This window comes from Megalobrama amblycephala, linkage group LG6 (genome assembly GCF_018812025.1).
Source record: "Megalobrama amblycephala isolate DHTTF-2021 linkage group LG6, ASM1881202v1, whole genome shotgun sequence".
Classification (NCBI taxonomy): Eukaryota; Metazoa; Chordata; class Actinopteri; order Cypriniformes; family Xenocyprididae; genus Megalobrama; species Megalobrama amblycephala.
The window spans coordinates 17,944,040-17,966,757 of NC_063049.1; the positions used below are offsets into that span (position 1 = coordinate 17,944,040).

Consider the following 22,718-nt stretch of genomic DNA (forward strand, 5'->3'; position numbering starts at 1 on the left):
CCCCCAACTCGTACAGATCGGAGCTTAAAGAAAATTACGAGCTTCCCACTGGTATTTACGACATTGTGGTGGCGTTCATGTCGGTTCTGCTCGTAAATACGATCTTTCCGACATGACTTGAACGCACCATTATACATCATGTAAATTCCGCCTCATCCAGTTTATCATCTATGAATCTGCTAGGCTGTAGCCACTAGATGGGAGTCGAGGTCTTCCTGCACCTGTCACTCGCTCGTTCAGGTCTGTAGGCTGAATTATCCATCCAAAACGTCGACATTTTCATGAAGCGTTCTTTAAATACAGGTAACAGAATAAACAATTTAAAACACACTGTTCTCAAATCTCACAGAGACGTGTTGTCACAGTATTTGTGAATGAGGCGGGGTCTTTAGAGAAACAACTCTGACGTAATGCGCGGTGACATCACGGCAGGGCGAGTCCACGATGCAGAGCAAGTGAAAGAATTGCGGAGATCGCCGCGTATCAAAACACTGATCTGCCTTAAAATCATGGAGCATATCGGTGACTGAAACGTAAGTGATCCTTGTTTGCTGCTAATGTTTGCAGTCCGTGTGTAGCAGTAGCCTAGTTAAACGCTTAGAAGGAGAAACGGGAATCAATGTTTTTCTTGATATGTAGACTACAAAGTCCGTTATATGGCATAGGAAAATGGCTGAGAGTGATAATTAGCAGGTCGAGTGGTGTATTTAGAAATGTTTTTATTATAAGGTATATTATAAGGCATAACGGAGGACGCAATCGTCCATTCAGGCGTCATCACGCGTTATATTCCGTCATGAGTGCATTAACCCTGTATCAAGAAGATGTTACATGAAGAGCTGCTCACATGTGGTCAGCTTTTGCAGCTTTACATTGTTTCAGTATGCTCTAATAATGTTCCTGGAGATAAAAGAAGCAGATGGGTCATAACTGTCATTATTTACGCGGTGCCTTGCACACATTAGGAATGGAAACCGGTTTGGTTTTCGACCATGCTATCTTCTTTGTCAGTGCAGTGTACTAAAATAGACATTATCTACACAACATCATTCATTGCTGGAACCACAGCACGACAAATAATAGACAGCGTTCATTACCGTTACCGAAAAATGACTCTCGTGAGCCGGATCTTCTTAGTGAATCAAAACAAACAGCGCGACTATTATTGCAGGATTCCTAAACGAATGACTCGTTTGAGTCGGTTCTTTTTAATCAGTTATTCAATTATTCTTTTTGAATCAATACAACTACTAAATCAGTCAGAACTTTTAGTACTGAATAAATTTGACTTACTTACTAAACTGTAAATTACAGTAGGCCTATTAGAGTTTTATTAAAGGGATAGTTCACCCAAAAATGAAAATTCTGTCATCATTTACTAACCCTCAGGTTGTTCCAAACCTGTATGAATTTCTTTGTTTTGCTGAACACAAAGGAAGATATCTTGAAGAAAGTTTGTAACCAGGCCACTTTGGGTCACCACTGACTTCTGTAGACTTGGGTAAAGTTGGTTCGCACATTCGGACATCCGTTTTCAATAGCCTTGTTAATCACACTACATTGGACATTCAGTGGACATTCACAAGTAAATAAGCCATTAAAACAATACTTGCCTATTTTGATCGACTGAAAAATGTTGTAAGTTGACAATCGTTGGTTGTCAATATCATGTCGCTGCTTAAAATTCGCAAACATTAATTTATTGCACATTTATTGGAAAGTCTGAATTTAACAGAAGTCCGAATGTGCGAATATAAAACCAACTTTACTCAAGTCTTCTGTAGTAGGAAAAAAAATACTATGGAAGTCAATGGTGCAAAATTCATACAGGTTTGGAACAACCTGAGGGTTAGTAAATGATGACAAAATTTTCATTTTTGGGTGAACTATCCCTTTAAATCAGTGGTATTTTATGAAAATGAATGAACGGAATATGTTGCCACTATTTTGTTTTAGTATTTTTAATTTGATATAGGGTTAGGAACAATTTCAAAGGCTTGCATTTATACCACCTGTAAAATATCTGTGAGAAGCATTCTGTATAAACACCTTTTGCAAGAATTGTATTACATTTATTTCTGATTTGTAATATGAAATCTGAATGAGATCTTATCACTTAGCCCTTGATCCCTAAAGCACAAGGTTTACGCAGAGAGCCAGGCTCCAGTTACATAACTGGATGCTGAATCTTTGATAGCTGTCAATCCCATGTCACAGTCAGAAAGAATAAGAAGTGTGTGTTAAAGTGCATATAGGTTTTTTCATTGTAAATACAAGGGCCTCAGGGCAGTCTCAATGCACCTCTTCCTCAAAACTTTCTCTAGAAGTTGTTCCTTATAGGATTGTCTTTTTCAAATGTGACCAGCTCATGTTGTTACAAATATATGAAAGGTTTCACTGTTCTTTAATATTCTCAGTACCTGGATTAATGGCACTATTGATTGTTGGATATGCCAAAGACTCACATGGTGTACTAATTATACAACAGTTCACAAAAGCATTCCAGTGAGAGATCTGGGTTACTAATGCAAAGATTAGTTTCTCAGTCCTTATTTCAAGTAACTAGTGGAACTAGTGGTGCGACGCGAAGCAGAGTTTCTTTTGCAGTTGTAGGCTGTAAGGACTTTTTGAAGTAACTGAAATCATTTGGCAAGCTGATATTGAGCTGTAATGCAGTCAAGACCTGCCTAGAGCTACTTTAGCTGTGCGTTTTCCTGAAAATAATTGCTTAGAACGTTTGCCAACCAATCAGATTCAAGCATTCAACAGCCCCGTAGTATAATTAAAAATAAAGCTTCTTTATTGGCATCAATGGTTCCCTCATTTCATTGTACAAAAAAAATCTTTATAGTGGAAAAAGGTTCTTTAGATTTTTTAAATGTCTTTCAGGCCCTGTTTACACCAGTGCATTTTCGTTTTAAAACGGTGTTTTTTTACATTTTCGAGGTTCGAAAACGCCGGCATAGTGTAAACGACAGGAAACGCACAAACAAAAATGCAATAGTGTAAACGGGGCCTCACAATAAGAAAAACATGGTTCTTTTAAGAACTGTTCACAGAAAGGTTCTTTCAGGAACCAAAAATGTTTCGTCTATGGCATCGCAGCGAAAACCCTCTTTTGGAACCTTTATGGGATTGATCGTGGAAGGGGAATGCTGAAAAATGAAAACTATAATGATAATCCTGGAGCTTTGTTTCTGGCTTTATATGAACTGAACAGACATTTAGGCCAATAGTTTATTTCCCCATTTCTAAAAACTCTCTATTCAAAAGGTACTCACTGACCTTTAAAGAGACAACTGATGTTGTGTAGGTTTAAAACAAATTATACTTTTTTTCTGTCTGACCAATGTCACGATGGTCCATGAACATAAAGTTCATGGATATTCTATTGGCGAGACAACTGCTGCCAATGACAAGTGCTTTACTGTTTTTTTGCCAATTCATGTATGAAACACATATACAGAACATATGTTACTCTCGTCCCTGTTACTGTACTGTCTGCCCTTCTTCACTGGTTCTGATTTCTTCACACCATTCAGCTGTGTGCCATGAGACAGACAGTGACGATACATATTTGTAAAATAGAGATTGGCTGCACACGCTTAAGAGAAGCAGAATTTCGCTCAGCCAGAAGAATGATGTAAGGTCTAGAGATGAAAGGAGAGCATGGATAATCCTGTTTTCACCCAGACGATGACTCATCACTTAAAGGAAATGGCTGTTCATTATGATTGTGACTGCTTTAATTAGAGTTTGATATGAATCCAATCAAAACAGAGATTAAATGGCAGTGCCTCTTTGATTATTTGGCATACGCAGAGCGAGGGTTGACTTTTTGTTTTTAGTCTTCGCTTGAATTAACTTATTGGAGACTTAAACGTATAGTTCACCCAAAAATGAAATGAAAGCTGTGTTTATAGCACACGAGAACCAATAGCATTTAATAATGATGTCAAACATTGTGCAAAAGGTTGGGGCTTGAATTTCAGAATTTAAAATATTAAATATTTCGAAATATAAATATGGCTTCAGAGTTCAGAAGTTAGAGTCATATGAACTACTTTAATGGTGTTTTGGTCCTTTTGGAGCTCCACTATGGCCATGTTTAGATTGCCAGCAAAAATGTTATTTTTGCATATCCAGATTTTATCCAGATGGGTTTTTGAAAGTCTGGACAGCAAAAAAAAAAAAAAAAAAAAAAAACTGACTCAAACCACATTTGAGGTGGTTTGAAATGTGATTCCAGTCAGGCTGCTCAAATTGGATTTCAAACTGTCTTTTGCATCACTTTTAAAGCAACACACAACGATAACATCAAAAGTGATCTGCCTGAAAAGGTCTGATTTGAGAAAAAAAAAATTGAGAAAATGATTTGAGAAAAAAAAAGTCTCTTATGCTCACCAAGGCTGCATTTATTTGATCAAACATACACTAAAAACAGTAATATTTTGAAATATTATTACAACTTTAAAATAACTGTTTCCTGTTTTAGTATATTGTAAAAGGAAATTTCAGTAGTCGTTACTCCAGTCTTCAGTGTCACATGATCCTTCAGAAATCATTCTAATATGCTGATATGGTGCTCATGAAACATTTTTTTTTATTATTATTATCAGTGTTTCATGCATCCTTCCTGATTAAAAACTTCTTTTAAACAAACAAAAATTTGAAACTTTTGAATGGTAGTGCACTCATGGATTAGTTTATTTACACACAGACCCACATGTATTGTAGCATATAAAAGTGCTGTTCATGCAGACACACTCTCACACATGGATTCATTTCCTCTATATATTTATCATGCACATAGGAAATGTGCGTAAATAGAAACAAGGCTCAGTTCTTTACTTATTTTTGTAATTTATGCATTCTTTTACAAATAATTGAGTGGCATGCTTTCAAATTACATTGCTATGCCAATGATGCACACATCAATATCTTTATAGTCCAGGCCAGAATTTCCACACAACCTCAAACTGTAAATGTCTGCTATAGCTTTCTTAAAGGTGCCCTAGATTCAAAAATTGAATTTATATTGTCATAGTTAAATAACAAGAGTTCAGTACATGGAAATTACATACAGTGAGTCTCAAACTCCATTGTTTCCTCCTTCTTATATAAATCTCATTTGTTTAAAAGACCTCCGAAGAACAGGCGAATCTCAACATAACACCGACTGTTACGTAACAGTCGGGGTGTACGCCCCCAATATTTGCATATGCCAGCCCATGTTCCCAACATTATGAAAGGCATTAGACAAAGGCAGAACGTCTGGATGTGCACAGCTGAATCAACAGACTAGGTAAGCAAGCAAGGACAATAGCAAAAAATGGCAGATGGAGCAATAATAACTGAGATGATCCATGATAACATGATATTTTTAGTGATATTTGTAAATTGTCTTTCTAAATGTTTCATTAGCATGTTGCTAATGTAGTGTTGTCACGGTACCAAAATTCCAGTAGTCGGTACCGATACCATGAAAATTTTACGGTTCTCGGTACCAATTTCGGTACCACAGTAAAATCTATTGGAACTATTTTACTATTTTATATAGCCTATTTTAAAAACATTAAATATGATTTGGAGTGTGTGTGTTTGTGAGTGTATATATAGGCTACCTCAATGAAATACATTTTGAAATATAAAAAAAAAAAAAAATAATTAAATGCTCAAACATCCATTGTGTACTGTTGAAAAAACCAGCATATGCTGGTAAGGTAGGTTTTGAAGCTGTATGCTGGTCAAATGCTGGTCCTAAACTGGTCCTGCTGGTCCATACTAGTCCTAAGCTGGTCCTGGACCAGCATAAACCAGCTCAAACCAGCATACCAGCTTCAAAACCTACTTTACCAGCATATGCTCGTTTTTTCAACAGGGGTAAGACGTGCGTGTTTATTTTAGCTATTCCGTCAGAGAAACAACACACTACAGCCTGTAAAACTATGAAATAAATATCGGTAAATAATGGTAACCTAAATAATAAGAAAGTTAAATATTATTTCAAAAAGCATTCGTTTTTTATTTCCACACAAAGACGCGTCATATATAGCCAAAGTCCCGTTATTACTTTGATATAGCCGCTCTGCGCTTTGAGAGGGATGTGGGACACGAGCAGGAATGAGACCATTTCTCTTTAATAATATCTTCGTTATCTCCTGATGTTACAAACAACTGACACTTGTTGTAAAAGGTCTGAAGAGTGTGTTTTATCCTCCGCAGGGGCAAGACATTCAGGCTATGTTTGATTTAGCGCTTCCAGAGAAAACGAAAGTAAAAATCACTGGTGTGTGAAACGCGCTATACAAATAAACTTGACGCGCCTTATAAAGTCTAATAACAAGAACAAACTCTGTTAAATAGAAACTGACGTGCAAGCAAAAAGGTTTCTGTCCTACGGTGTTTTTTCTACTTTAATACAGTAAATAATGTGAATAGCCTATAATAGGCCTAAATGCGAACGAAAGAAACGTTATAATCCCCTGCGTGAGTGAAGATTTGGGAAAAGAAACAGATTCCATGTTCAGTGGAATAACTAATGGAATATTGTTAAATTCTCTGCTAATCAGGTGACCAGATCGCGATTCGGAAAACAGAATACGAAGCTTAAATGTATGGACTCACGCACCTCTCTTATTCGGCATTAACCAAAATGTTTCCATGGCTGCGACGTCACATTTAATTGCTAACCTATTATTTCTTATGTAAACAAAGCTTTGTGCTTCACTCGTGTCATATTCACGTAAATACTGGCACAGCCCTATCAGTGGGTACCGAATATACCCGGATTCTCGGTACTACCGGTACTACAGAAATGCTGGTATCGTCACATTTTCAAAATGTCAGTACCGACTTGGTACCGAAGTACCGGTACTTTTGACAACACTATGCTAATGTACTGTTAAATGTGGTTAAAGTTACCATAGTTTATTACTGCATTCACGGAGACAAGAGCCGTCGCTATTTTCATTTTTAAACACTTGCAGTCTGTATAATTCATAAACACAACTTCATTTTTTTTTTAAATCTCTCCAACAGTGTAGCATTAGCCGTTAGCCACGGAGCATAGCCTCAAACTCATTCAGAATCAATGTAAACATCAAAATAAACACTGTACTTACGCGATTAGACATGCTGCATGACGAACACTTTGTAAAGATCCATTTTGTGGGTTATATTAGCTGTTTGAATTTTTTTATGTTGTTTAAGGTAAGCGCGAGTTCTTGGGGCGTGGAGCACGAGATTTAAAGGGCCACACACCCTGAATTGGCTCATTTCTAATTATGCCCCAAAATAGGCAGTTAAAAAAATTAATTAAAAAAAATCTATGGGGTATTTTGAGCTGAAACTTCACAGACACATTCAGGGGACACCTTAGACTTATATTACATCTTTTTTAAAAAAAGTTCTAGGGCACCTTTAAACGTAACCCTGACCAAATTTTAGTTGGCCTCACGACTCCTCTCACTCAAATCTGTGTTTAGACTTGAAAGATTCAGGCTATATAAAGCGGCTTCACTGACTGTACCGTAATATTGCCCACCTCTGTTCCTCTTTCAGGGATGCCGAAACTGTTGTCCATTCTATAATTACATCACGCCTACATTAGATCTCTTTTAATTGGTCTTCTTGCCAAAATGTTTTTAAAGGAATGAATATGTCCAGAACTCTTTCGATATTCAATATTGCTTTTGTTTCATTTCCAGTTTCCTGTCATGGGTTTTGAATACAAAAGCAAAAGAGACAGGCCCTCTCCTAAAAAGTCTTGACGTGTACTTGCAGAGGTGCATTTTACATCGATGAAGTCCATGAGTCTGTGGGGCGTCCCAGTTGGCATTTTAGGTTTCAAAAAGGTGCTCACGAGTGCCCCCTTTGTGCCTGCCTCAATGCATGTTGTTGTCAAGCCCACACTGGATGAAACATCTGCATTATGACCCTAGAAACAGCACTGCAACAGAGGTATTGATTATTAGGCCTGAATATGCAGGTTTGTTGCATGTATACACAGCTCTGCTGAGGTAACAGTTAAACAGAAATTCTCTGCTCATTGCCAGTCTCAGAAAGCTCAGCTGAAGAGAAAGTCACTCACACTTCCTGATTAAGCAAAAGATCAGGATGTGGTTGTGAGAGGAGGTGGACTGTGAGGCAGACTGAGAACTGACAGTTTAGAATGAGAATGCAACAGCGTGCATGTGAAGGTCTGTAAGCTTAGGCATTGTTTACAAAAAAAAAAAAAAAATCAATCAAAAAATTTTCAATCAGGTCTATTGCACAAAATTGTCCAGACGAAAAAGAAGAGAATGAATATCACTCCTCAGACGGTGATGTCACCTTAATAGTTGAATACTGAAGCATGAGTTGTCTTTGTCCCAGCACCATGAGTTTTCAGTTGACACCCATCTCTATTTCTGGTGCTGCACAGCTATTTCTGACACTTTATTTTTGCAGTCTTTCTGAAATGTAATAATTTTGTTTACAAATATGTAAATGTTATTTATTTTTTAATCAGGAATTTTATTTTTATACACTACTGTTCAAAAATGTTTTGAATGAAGTCTGTTATGCTCACCAAGCCTGCATTTATTTGTTAAAAAATACAGTAAAAACAGTAATATTGTAAAAAAAAAAACTCCTTTCTCTTTTAATATATTTTAAAATTTAACTTATTCTTGTGATGGTAAAGCTGAATTTTCAGCAATATTACTCCAGTCTTCAGCGTCACTTCAGAAATCATTTTAATATGCTGATTTGGTGCTCAAAATACATTTATTATTATTATAATATTGAAAATAGCTGTGCTTAATTTTTTGTGGAAACCATAAAACATTTTTTTTTTCAGTATTCTTTGATAAAAGTTCTAAAGTAAAGCATTTATTTGAAATTGAATTGTTTTTTTTTTTTTAACATTATACATGTCACTTTTGATTATTTAATTATAATTTATTGCATCCATGATTATATAATGTCCTTCTAATTTAAATCATTCTAGTCATATTTATATGCACTTGACTTGTTGCAATACTAACTTTATAATAAGAATCGCATAAGTCAATTTCTATACCAATGGATTCTGTTGAATAAAAGTAAATGCATAATTATTCACCCACTTGGTTTGGGCTAGTGAACATTCTGAGACGATGTGCAGCTTCAACACCTTCAGTGTAGACTGACCCAAACCAATGCAAAACATCACTTACAGAAATTACTTATTTGAAGCAATGTTGTTGTAACTTCCACTTCCTGATAATTGAACCAACAGTGCTCACTGGGGCATCCAAACACTTTTTATGCTCCGATCTGATGTAAACTTTTTCTTTAGCAAACGCCAAGCCTTATATCATCATTATATGACTAAAATTTAAAGGGTCTTTCATTGTCAAATTTATTTATTTTTGCTGAAGCTGTATGGACATATACTTTAAATAGCAATTACACAACACACACATTCACTGTGTAAAGTTATACGACATGAGTTGCATCATAATTCAGCCCATAACAATAGGTTATGTGCCATTCTTAATATGAAAGATTTCCTCTAGAAGATGGTGAGATGACATTGTTGACCAGGTTTTATCAGGCTATAATACCATCATTTTGTAGTCACTTTAATGTATCAAAACATTTGTTGTCCAATTACAAGGGATTTTGAACAACGTCCTAATAGACCATTTGGGAGCAGATGTCATAGTTACGTCACATTGTGTGCACATTATGGTGGTAGAAAAACAGTGGTAACAATTGGAGAAAAACTGGCAAGTTCCATGTAATAAAGAGAAAAAAATGTCTTGTGCCTTTGGATGTCTGAATCGGAATGCAAAAAAGAATTCTATCATCGAAGATGCCCATTGAAACTAAACGCAGATGATTATGGTTGAAGCCATTAAACGGACAGACTGCACTGATGAAACCTGTGATGATTTGCTTGCACTTCTGAGGATGAAAAGTCCGAATATTGAGTTTATATCTAGCAATTCAGATTTTTCTTCTCAGAATTGTGAGATATAAACTCGGAATTCATGGCTGCCACAACAGAGACTTCAGCCATCATGGCCGCCACACCAGAGTCTTCAGCCTTCATGGCCGCCACTCCAGAGTCTTCAACCGCCATGGCTGCCATGCCAGAGTCTTCAGCCTTAATGGCCTCCATCCTAAAGTCTTCAGCCAACATGGTTGCCATTCCAGAGTCTTCAGCCATCATGGACGCCACACCAGTGTTCCTGGTTGTCATGAATGTCACATTTGAAGACATCCAGGTGTTCCAAGGCCATCAGAGGCTGATCTCCAACTTGGCGAACCCCACAGCAGATCTCGGCAAGAGCAGCTGGCGTTCTAATACCTGTGCCCTTAAATCTGTCTACTGCAGCGCTGCCTGTTTCTGAGGCTGTGCCGTTATTCTCAGTGCTGCCTGTTATAGCCGTGGCCATTTTTTGTGTTTGGGCCGCACATTGCTCTCCAGCTCATAAGTCCAGTCCATGAGTCTGCTCCAGAGCCCGCTTTAGCCCATAAGTCCACTTCAGAGCCCACTACTTCCCCAGAGCTCAGCAATGTGTCCGTTCCAGCTTGTGAACTTTCTGTCTGTCTTAATATGACCGCAGAGATTGTCCCTGAGTTTCCTATCTGCCCTGATACAACCATGGAAGTCGTCCTTAAGTTTTCTGTCTGCCCTGATGCAACCACTGAGGTCATTTCTGAGCTGCCTCTCTGCATCAACATGACCTCAGAGGTCATTTTTGAACTGCCGGTCTGCACTGATGTGACCACAAAGGTCATTCCTGAACATCCAGTTTTCCTGGACAGGACCACAGAGATCACTCTTGAACACCCTGCCAGCCCTGCTTTGGTTAAGGAGGCAGATTTTGAATCCCCCACCTGTCTCTGTTTGGCCTGTTTCATTAGCATGTTGCTAATGTACTGTTAAATGTGGTTAAAGTTACCATCGTTTATTACTGTATTCACGGAGACAAGAGAGCCGTCGCTATTTTCATTTTTAAACACTTGCAGTCTGTATAATTCATAAACACAACTTTATTCTTTATAAATCTCTCCAACAGTGTGTAATGTTAGCTTTAGCCACAGAGGACAGCCTCAAATTCACTCAGAATAAAACGTTAACATCCAAATACTTTACTCACATAATTCGAAGCATGCTGCAGCATGCATGACGAACATCTTGTAAAGATCCATTCGAGGGTTAGCTGTGTGAACTTTGTAAATGCGCTGTAATATAGTCGACAGCTCGTGTGGCAGGGAGCACGCAATTTAAAGGGGCGACGCCAAGTGTAAATCAGTGCATTGTTAATGATGCCCCAAAATAGGCAGTTAAATTTTTTTTTTTAAATCTATGGGGTATTTTGAGCTGAAACTTCACAGACACATTCAGGAGACACCTTAGACTTATATTACATCTTGTGAAAAAGCATTCTTGGGCACCTTTAACTGAAAATGTTAAACTATGACAAGTCATGATAGTATATCGAATCAATAGGCATAATTTGTGTGTCATCCAAGCTCAATAAAATAACAATTACAAGTAAAAAGTCTAACAGCATTTCAGAACTTGATTTTTTATTTCACAATAATATATATTTAAGTAATGACTAAGGTCCCCTGAATTAGTTTTTAGAGTGCAGCAAAGCAAACATGCACAACCGCGGTTGATTTCATTTGCCGGGTTGCGTCCGCTGAGAAGAGTATACAGCACGAGAGCGGCCTCTAAAGGCGAAATAAAAACTATCACTGATGCCTCCTATAGTTTGTTTTGACACGTGATGTGAGGCTGCGTTTGGGGCGGGTCAGAGGCAAGTTAAATACACATAATTATTAATAAGAATTATTGTGATAATAATGAGACTTATTCATCTTTCTTTATTTATCTTTATTATAACACATTTTATATTACATAAAAGGAAACAGGAAGCACTGTGGTGCACGTGGAACATGTAACAAAAAATGTAATGTACTTCATGCCTATTTAACATGAGTTGTTCGATCGTAGCGTTTCTTACATCCAGAATTATAATTGTAAGTAGCAGACTTTGCTGGAGGGAGTGTACTTGTGTGCAGGTTTTGTATCCACCTTATTCCCACGCCCCATGACGCTTTGCGCGAATCATGGGTGTAACTTCCATTAAGATGTAAACAGTCAGTGAAAGGCTCGCTCTATGAACACAATAATATGTTTTATTTTTAAACTGGGTACAATGAGATGACATTATTTTTCTCACCCTTCAACCAATGAACATTAAAAGGACATTTAAAAGTGTAAAAGCATCATCAAGGTATTTCAACAGGCCATGAAAAAGCATGATTCTTTCCACAGCAATAACGGACGGGTTACATATAACTATAGTGATATATATCTGCATTATGTTAACATACGTTGCCTTAATAAAAATGTTCATAAACTTCAGCATTGCGTGATACTATTTCAAAGTGATTTCCATCATTTTTACAGATAATAAATTGTATTTACCTGTGAAAACAAACCTGGAAAGAGACGTGAGGCTTTGAGGAGAAAACGAGAGATTCTTCGTTCATTCCAGTGAATTATTAATGGGATATATCGTAAATTAAATCGAGAGAACAGACCACAAATGTGCAGTATATGTTGTCCTTTTTACTATTACAGCGGTACGTTATGCAAAGGGGCAAAAGAAAATAATCACGAGGATAGAATGCAGCGACTGAAAAGAGCTCTTGCCACATGTTAAAATACCAATCGTTACGTTATTCTCATGATGTCTGAAAATAAAACATGAAAGAAAAACTGACAGCTCATTCAGTCAAACTGACAGATAAATATTTGTAGGGCAACCTTATGATTTGAAACTTTTAATTTCTGTCTTTTTGAATGGAAAAGTTCATCAAACCGGAAGTGCAACCCATAAAAAAAGCGTGGGAATTGTCGATGCTGCTTCGTGATAAGAAATTAAATTCCTCCGTCCAGCTGTTATATTTACAGCTATATTTAGTTTTTTTTTCGCTGTAGCACCACCTGAGCTTTCTTAATGCCATTTTTAGTGACGCTTGATTCAAAATCCCCCGTTTACCTGTGCAGATATCAACAGTGCAACCGAGTTGTAGGTTGCCATGCAGGTGAGGTCACAAATGGGTTCAAAATTGTATGATGCATCTATTGTGTGAGTAGGATGCGTTTCATACAAGATCTGCCAACTGGACAAATTTGTATTGATGTGATTATTCATATAACGAGGTAGGGCCATACAAAATATGGGAGTTTCCCGGGAGAAATAACAAAACGGGAGGGGGGCGGGAGATGGGTGTGAAATACGGGAGACTCCCGGGAAAAACGGGAGTGTTGACAGGTATGCTGGTAGTACCGGTTTTGACAGCCCTAATAGGGATTATGTCTTTTACTTTTGATCAATTTAATGCTTCCTTACTGAATAAAAGCATTTAAAAAATCGTACTGACCTTTTGAAAGGTAGTGTATAAATATAAATATAAACCCATAATTACATTTACCCCTCATAACATTTAACCTCACTCATTTTGTAGAAAATCATCACTCAGTTCAATTCTCCACTCCATAAACCGGTCTTTTCATATTGTAAGTGGAAGAGGCAGCTTGTATCTGTTGAATGTGTTTGTTGTGCTGTGAGTGATTCAGATGAGTGACTACAGCAAGATCCTCGGGGTGAGAGACAACATTTAATTAGCATCAACAAACTTCTCACCACATTCACTTTCATCAGTTTTTCCATGTATTTCCATATTATCATGATGGAATCTGTATCAAATTGGTGCATTTGATCTAACTGCTTTTTAGTATAACCTAAAGATGCATGAAGTCTGAATGAGGCCAGTGAAAAATCAGAATGAATTGGCAGAGATTAGTGGTTAATATGTGTGAAATGTCAATGCCAATATGAGTGTGGCAATTATCAATCTTTTTGTGGCGGTCTTTAACTGCAACCGGGAGATGACTATTCTTCTGATGATGGCCATTTCTATTCTTGATTGCTGTTAACACTTTATGATGAATGTGTTGTTCATTGTGATTGGTTTGTAGGCTGTGTGGTGGACTATAACAGGCAGATGGATGGCTGGTAGGTTGTTGGTTGTTTATGCTGGAGCCTGAGTCAGAATCAGCCGTCCACCCCTTCAGCCCCAGACTGCAGCCCACTACCTGCTGCTTTGCCTACGCCACAGCCAAAAACCCTCCGTCCGCCACTGATGTAGCGTATTTGCATCCTCATTCACCCTTTGTGTCAGGATTCAATTGTGTTGTACAGTCCTAGCATACTGTAAAGTTTTGCTGCATTATTTGCAGCCAAAGACTCAGAATGGGAAGTTGAAACATGAAAATTGCGTAGTTATTTTTGTAGCACTAATTTTGTATGTGCGTTTGCGCTTACTTGATTTGCATAAATGCTTCTAAAACAGCACAGACAGAGCAAATAAATGATGCTAACACTGTGCCCGGTTCATTCTTAGTGAATGCTGAGAGACTTGCAAACTTATTTTCAGTCTTATTTTCTCTGATTTGATAAAGGTTTTGGTGATAGATAAAACCCTTCAGCATGTCTCCAATTCTTTATGTAGGGCAAAGTCAAAACCACCAAAATGAACGCTGGGGCCGTATTCACAAAACATCTTAAGGCTAAAAAGTAGCTCCTAAATTGCCGATTAAAAAATAATGGGCGTGTCAGTCCTAATTTTAGGAGTCCTAAATTTTTGCTCTATGATTATTTCACAAAGCATTTTAGCGCTAAAACTAGCTCTTAAATCTGTGAAACGTTAGGAGTCAATAGTTATAGAGCCTTTGGTGCTGAACTTTTTCTTCATAAATGCAATACATTTTGATTTATAGATTTGAATCTACGATGAGGCGCCGAAAATATTACCTGTGGCAGTGGTCTTCATGAGTTCATACTTACAAATGATGATTAGAAAGACCGTTTGAATGTGTTCCTCCACAAGTGTTCTTTTGAACTTTCTACTCACCAAAGAATCCTGAAAATTGTATCATGATTTCCACAAAAATATAAATCGATTTTTCAACATTGATAATAAGAACCATTAATGATACTTAAAGGTGCCATCGAATGAAAAATTGAATTTACCTTGGCATAGTTGAATAACAAGAGTTCAGTACATGGAAATGACAGTGAGTCTCAAACTCCATTGTTTCCTCCTTCTTATATAAATCTCATTTGTTTAAAAGACCTCCGAAGAACAGGCGAATCTCAACATAACACAGATTGTTACGTAACAGTCGGGATCGTTAATATGTACGCCCCCAATATTTGCATATGCCAGCCCATGTTCAATACATTAGACAAGGGCAAAACGTCTGGATGTGCACAGCTGAATCATCAGACTAAGTAAGCAAGCAAGGACAACAGCGAAAAATGGCAGATGGAGCAATAATAACTGTCATGATCCATGATATCATGATATTTTTAGTGATATTTGTAAATTGTCTTTCTAAATGTTTCATTAGCATGTTGCTAATGTACTGTTAAATGTGGTTAAAGCTACCATCGTTTATTACTGTATTCACGGAGACAAGAGAGCCGTCGCTATTTTCATTTTTTAAACACTTGCAGTCTGTATAATTCATAAACACAACTTCATTCTTTATAAATCTCTCCAACAGTGTCTAATGTTAGTTTAAGCCACTGAGCACAGCCTCAAACTCGTTCAGAATCAAATGTAAACATCCAAATAAATACTATACTCACAGGAATCGACGCATGCATGCAGCATGAATGACGAACACTTTGTAAAGATCCATTTTGAGGGTTATATTAGCTGTGTAAACTTTGTTTATGCTGGTTAAGGCATTCGAGAGCTCGTGGGCCGGGGAGCGCCAGATTTAAAGGGGCCGCGCTAAATCGGTGCATATGTAATTATGGCTGAAAATAGGCAGTTAAAAAAATTAATTTAAAAAATCTATGGGGTATTTTGAGCTGAAACTTCACAGACACATTCAGGGGACGCCTTAGACTTATATTACATCTTGTTAAAACTAGTTCTAGGGCACCTTTAAATACTAATTCAAATTGATCATAATTGAGCACCAAATCAGTTTATCAGAATAATAGTTCATGCATTTGTCAAATGATTGTGGAATAAGAATGACTGTATGTCGAATGTGATGTTTGGTGTCTTTTGAAGCATGTATGACCCTCATTAAGCTATGTCTATATAAAGTGATGGTCTGAAGCTAACAGCATCCTGTTTGTGAAACATTTCCTTTTAGTCATGAATTATCCAGTCATAAACATAAGTCAATTCTCTGATTCCAGCTCTGTTGTTGTGTTCAATTATATATGTCCTCCTATGAAAGTGCATAAATAATGGAGAGACATACATAACGGCTTGAGATCAAGCACAAGTCTCATTCTTTAGATGTCTCAGGTTAACTGCCTCAGGGTTCACTGGTTCTTCTTTAGTCTCCAGACAGTTGGTGACACAAATATTGACTCATCCTTTTTGTCCCCTTCTCTCTTTTGCTTTTAGATTCTAATCTTTTAGACTGAAACAGATTACTGGAAAATACTTTACCTGCAAGATAAAGTGGGAGTGTAAGAGGTAATCCTATTGGTCACTGAACTGGAGGCAAGATGGCGGGAAGAGAGCGCAGTCCACGCCACAGGCCATGGTCGGTGTACCGAGCCAACACGTTTGACTTGTCATCTGAGATGATGGGGTTGGCGCTAGCAGGTGAGGGATTATTTGCTTTTTTGACACTCAAGTTTTTAGTTTTTTTGACATTTAACATTTGCCTGTACAGCAAGTTTATACCGTACTGATCTAGGATATGTCAATAATACATAATCAGAGGTTTTCCACTAAGAAAAGTACAGTTTAGACTCTTTTTTTTAATGGAATTAAAGTGCTGTAGGGGTTTTAAACTAAATAAGCATCATATTTCTGCTTTTAAAATCTGTTTTTTTTTTTTTTCTCTGTCTCTCTCTGAGAGATGAGATATGGTTTTCTGAGGTAATAATTAGGATGCCGCAGATGCTCTAAAAAGGCCTTTAGGAGACAGTCCACCCAAAAAATTAAAATCCTTTCATAATTTACTCACCCTCAACCTGTATGACTGTTTTTCTTCTGTGGAACACAAAAAGAATATTTTTGGTTACCATTAACTTCCATAGAATGGACAATATTTAGAGTTCTCAAAATATAATGCTTTATGATCCACAGAAGAATGAAACTCATACAGGTTTGGAATGACATGAGCATGAGTAAATGATGACAGAATTTTTATTTTTGGATGAACTATCCCTTTAAGTTGTATTCAGAATTTAACTGAGAATGCCTTTTAAAACCCATTTAAATTTGTGATTTAAGTTAAAAGAGATTAACTCTTTAAAACTGCTGAAAATTAACATAACTGCTTAAATCTTTAATCATAAATAGCATTTTATTTCTTTATGAATTATCTATAAACATGTTATCACACACACAAAACATAAATATCATAACTATCAATAAATGTCAATATTTATTTATTTAATTTTTGTTGCTGTATGACAAAATGTATATCTATTTTGATGGGTGTGATAATAAATATTGAACTTTAAGTTTAAAAAATACATTTCTGATCAGTGATGCAAACAAATATAGGGAATAATATGCATAATTAGTCTAAAAACAAAATTTGTGTGACTCTGTTGATTTTCTTAGAATTACAGTTCAGCAAATTCTTCTTCCTATCATTAAGATTCAACATCCTGTGGGACATGGAGGCAATTCAGCAACCCTGATTTTCCACAGAATATTAGGCCTAAATCTAGTTTAATATTAGTATGCATTGAGATAATCTCAAGATTTAATAGTAAGATGATAATAAAATGAAATCAAATGAATAAAAAGACTATGGAAATTCTGTGTTGTGTTTCACATGTGTTTAGGAAACAGTCAGGATCCTGATGAGCCGGTGCTTGAGTTCAGTCTGGGTGAGTAACAGCAGCACAGTCAATCATAAAGTGATTAAGGTGCAGCGTTACCAAAGTGAAGTTCTTGACAGTAATATAAAGCAACCAAAGCAGATATCCTCTCATTCAGGAAATGTGTGTACATCTGCGTACAGTGAAGAGTCCATCATCTCATATTCTTCCTCCTTTTTTGGATACCTACACTAACAATATGCATCCTACTGTATTTGTGAAGGAAATAAACCTTCAATAAATCAGTCATACCTTCTTAGCTCACATGCAATAAACATTTATGCTGCTTATCTATGGGCTGTTAAATCAAATATTTCCATTGTGCTCGAAGCACTGGGTTTTGTCTGACTTTAGCTGTACTCTCTGACAGTTATATTACTTTTTCCATGATGAAACATCATGTTGATTACAATTAGCCACCTAGAGTTATTTTGGGATCACTCTGGGTCCTAAAGGAGACCCCATTCCTGGTGGGACTCGATTTCTCACCACACCGTATTTCATTGTTGATCGCAAGACACATTTCAGATGGTTGCTTACACAGACTGGATTGTAATGCTACTGTGAGTAGAATCACAGCTAAATCACTTCCCTTCTTTCATGATTAACTTACTGAATCGTTGTCCTTCTTTTCCCAGCATGCAGTGAACTGGTCACTCCATCACTGGACCGTAAACCCAGTAGCTTTGTAGCAGTGAGCTGCACTACCCCTCCACAGGCATTTTGGACCAAACATGCACAGACTGAAATTATAGAGGTGAGGATGGATCCATGGAAATGTGCTAGAGAAACAACCATGATATTACCTTGTTTTTGGACATGTAACATCATGATTGCATGGTATTCTTTGAAGTTAATTTCAAACAATATGAATGTGGTAATCATTTTAGTATCATGGTATAACCATCTGATCTGGCCAATTTACGTGTCAGTCAGATGGTTTCTTCCTAAAGGGGTACTTCACCCCTGGAAAGATGAATGTGTATTTAAAATTGGTCATTTATGTAGTAGAAATGTGAAATTATTTTTTAATTTGGAGCTTTCTAGACTGAGAAAAGGCAGAAAATGTATTTTTGACTAATGTGGATGAAAGACAACAACTCCCAGAATGCACTTGTTTTGCTGCCCCTGCGAGGCCACGCCCAAACCACGCCTATCGGTTACAGGCGGAATTACCAGGAAAATTCAAACAACTAGGCTTGCTTTGTTACATATTAATTCTATAAATCGTGAGTTAGTTCATACATTTACAGCGAAATGGTGCTAAATTGCTTTGTACCTGGATGTACACCCAAAAGCAGGAAAGGACAAGTAAGTTTCCATCATTTTCCGATTAAGTTAAAGATTTGGAGCGATGTAAACAGTGGCTGCGGGCCATCAAACACCCGAAGTTTGGAGATGACACCGTTATAGAAAACCTAAAAAAACGCAGAATATGTAGTCTCCATTTCAAGCACGAGGACTACGAACCAAATATCCTTGCAATGAAGAGAACCATTCTGAAGGACACCGCGATCGATATTCACTTTCCCAGAGGACGAACAGCCTGGGCATCTGGTACTAAGCGTATTCGCCTAGAGGTAAGACTCGCTGATACTAGACTGATAACACAGTAGCCTATATGTAGTGTTGTAGGTAGCAGTAAAACTGCAAACTTAGCAAAGTAACGTTAGATAGACAATTACATATAAGTTGCATATAAGTTGACCGTTATCAAAGTAAAGCCACTGTTCTGTAAAACTGAGTTAGTCTATTTATCTATTTATGCTAACGTTACCACAAAAGCCTGTTGCTGTATTGGTTGAGATGACTGCAGAGACCGATAAATTTGCGAGATGAACCACTGATGTAGTGCAGACTATAACAAAATATGTTAAGCTTAAAAATATAATTGACACCCACTTTTGATAAAATCTTTGATCTATATCCGTGAGTAACCTCAAAAGCGCATATGTATGGGTGTGGTGAAAAAATGCGGAACTACCTGCTATTACTGGCTGTAGTTTTAAGCCTCTGGCCAAAAAAGCCTCCGATGACGCAAAATGACGATTTTTGCGTCATCGGAGGCTTTTTTACAGAATAAAAATGCATAAATCTCTCATCTCGGGCTGATATGAAGGGGGAAAGCACAGTAATTCGAAAATACTAGTGGTATTCTACTAATACAAAGCTTAATGCTAAATCCTGAAGTAACCCTTAAGTGGTTCTCGGCGAGAATATGCTGAAATAAGCTTTAAATGGCATCATTGAAATATATATACTGCATCTTAAATTGCATACTATAGTAGGTACTACATTTGGTATGAAACTTGCTTCGTGACCATTAAAAAAATATGTCCTATATAGTATGAATGTGTGTAGTGAAATTCAGATGTACTACATCTGCCATGTTGTCACTGTCATGTGACCTGCGGCGTCAGTTGCGTTGCTTCACAGCTTTTCACAAATCCTCTCCCATGGCCTCATGGGAAAATAAAATGTCCATCGGATGTGCACTACAGAATCTCACTGGTCATCTGGATACTTTTCGCCTACTGTTTTATGAGTACTATGAATTCAGACATACTAATCTGCTCACATACTGTTTTTCGCCTACTAGTACGGAAGTAGCCATATAAACGGATGCAGGGATAGAGTGACAACTTATATTGATATGCAATGTATGCAAGTAGTTTGCTATACTGTTATTTCTCATTGATTTACATTACAAAGCTATCAGAATTTCATTTTACTTGTTGGTCATATAAGGGTCATTTACAAATAAGGTTTTTAAAAGTGTAAAAAAAAACATAATGGAGATATAATTAATTTTGAAGTTTTATTAAGTGTTAACAATGAGATTATGTGGTTTTTATAATCAATTATCACTGCTTTTGTCATTTTTTTTACAAGATGGACAACATTTGTCACCAAAAAAGTCATTCGGTTTAACCAAAATTTCGGTTTTACAAAATGACTCTTTTGGTTATACCGAATGACGATATTTTCAAACAATGCTAACAGGCTGATATCTAGCTAGCTAGCTAGTTAGCTTTCTAGGTTGATAACAAAAGAACAATCAAACATTTTATATTTAGTTCAAGATTTTTTTTAAATATTACAAGATTTTCCATGGTTTATAGCGGTTGTACCGAATGACCTGATGTTTCGGGACATGCATATGAGCAAGTGAAAACATGAATTTTTCATATAGTTAAGAGAGAGTTAATTACTTTGCTTCATGACCACATGGTCCTTTGCAGGTGTCTGAATGATGTCACATCCTGTCACATGATACTGACCGCATGACTTGATCCAAAATGGTCCCTTTATATTGGTTACTCCGAATGACATCAATGAAATTCATTTTTCCAGACATTCTTTCTCATAACAAAGCCACGCCTTCTACTCATAATTTTAATATCATTTTGCACTATAGTGATATATGATGATATAAAATCATGCCAGAATAAAAAATATATACATCTATTACATTTTAAGATATTTTAATCACAAATGAAATGGCTGTATTGGCCTTTGGACGGTTAAACTGAATGACCTTTTGACACTTCAAAATCTTTAAAATACCTTTATATGTAGCAAAATATAATTCAAACCTTTTGGATTCGATAAAAGAGATCTAGTTGTACTACCTTACTTACTTTGGATGTCATATCTTTGTTTTTTATTATTATTAAGGCATTTGGACAAAAAAATTTTTTTTTGCTCAGTTTGGGCCTCTAAGTAAAACAGGTGTGTTTTCCTGACTGATTTCTTATGTCAGGCTTTATTATTTTAAGGTGTCCTTATTACAGTGGAATTATACTTTTAAGTACTGAGTAATATTAATTAACTACATGTAGTTACTATAGGGTTAGGGTTTGGTTTAGGGTTATTTGCATGTAATTATGCATAATTTATATTTACTACTATAGTAACTACATGTAATGTGTAACATGGACACTTTAAAATAAAGTGTCACCAATATAATTTGCCTACAAACCTATAAAAAGCTTGGGTATTTATGGAAATGTGTTGTGTTTCACATGTGTTTAGGAAACATCTTTTATCTCTAGGGCCCTATTAAGCCTGAAAGTATCAGATTTTGCATTTCTTTCCTTTTATCTATTTTTTAATTTTTTTCCTCAGGGTACCAGTAATCCAATCTTCTTGAGCAGCATTGCCTTCTTCCAGGACTCTTTGATTACCCAGCAGACTCAAATCAAACTGTCTGTCTATGATGTGAAGGACCGCTCACAGGGGACTGTAAGACAGAAACCATTACTCTTAACATTTTGCGTCTGTTTTGCTCAGCCTCATAAACTCGACTCTCTGTTTTATTAGATGTACCTGCTCGGTTCAGCTATGTTTACAGTAAAAGAGCTGTTTCAAGACAAACACCACAGGCTACACCTCACACTGCGGTACGTGAGATAAATATAGACACAAAGCCAATGTGTAATTCCATAGCATAACATTAGCCTATCATTTAATAGCAATTCCAGGAAATGTAGTCTGACAGGTATTTGTGTTCATTTCACTGGCTCAGATCAGCAGAGAGTGAGCGGATGGGTAACATCACCATCATCGCATGGCAGATGGAGGAGAGGAGAGACCAGCGAGCTCCTCTGGCACGTTCAGACACAGTTAACGGCAGGGTGAGCGCTTACCTATGCTGTTTTTCACACTATACATTAGTGGTCTATTGATGTGAGTTTTCAAGTGGCCGATGTCCAAAATCAATATTTAAAGAGCAGAGTGGCTGATTGCTGATTTAATAATTAGACAATCCATTGACAAGACTTTCAG

At 36.9% G+C, this 22,718-nt stretch overlaps 1 protein-coding gene across 5 annotated transcripts in view; it reads left to right on the forward strand.

The window, feature by feature from the left end:
- Window positions 1–274: 274 nt before the first annotated feature.
- Window positions 275–22,718, forward strand: part of inpp4aa (inositol polyphosphate-4-phosphatase type I Aa) — a 38,972-nt gene continuing 16,528 nt past the window's right edge. For 2 of the 5 annotated variants that reach the window (XM_048193159.1, XM_048193162.1), the window contains exons 1-7: window positions 275–533; window positions 16,492–16,695; window positions 17,895–17,939; window positions 18,569–18,687; window positions 22,059–22,175; window positions 22,254–22,333; window positions 22,459–22,567. In XM_048193159.1, the coding sequence (XP_048049116.1) occupies window positions 16,596–16,695; window positions 17,895–17,939; window positions 18,569–18,687; window positions 22,059–22,175; window positions 22,254–22,333; window positions 22,459–22,567 (570 nt within the window). In that variant the 5' untranslated portion in view covers window positions 275–533; window positions 16,492–16,595. Of the gene's footprint in view, window positions 534–12,873; window positions 13,099–14,035; window positions 14,202–16,491; window positions 16,696–17,894; window positions 17,940–18,568; window positions 18,688–22,058; window positions 22,176–22,253; window positions 22,334–22,458; window positions 22,568–22,718 lie in introns of those variants that run through there. The other 3 variants (XM_048193161.1, XM_048193163.1, XM_048193160.1) reach the window with 2 other exon arrangements.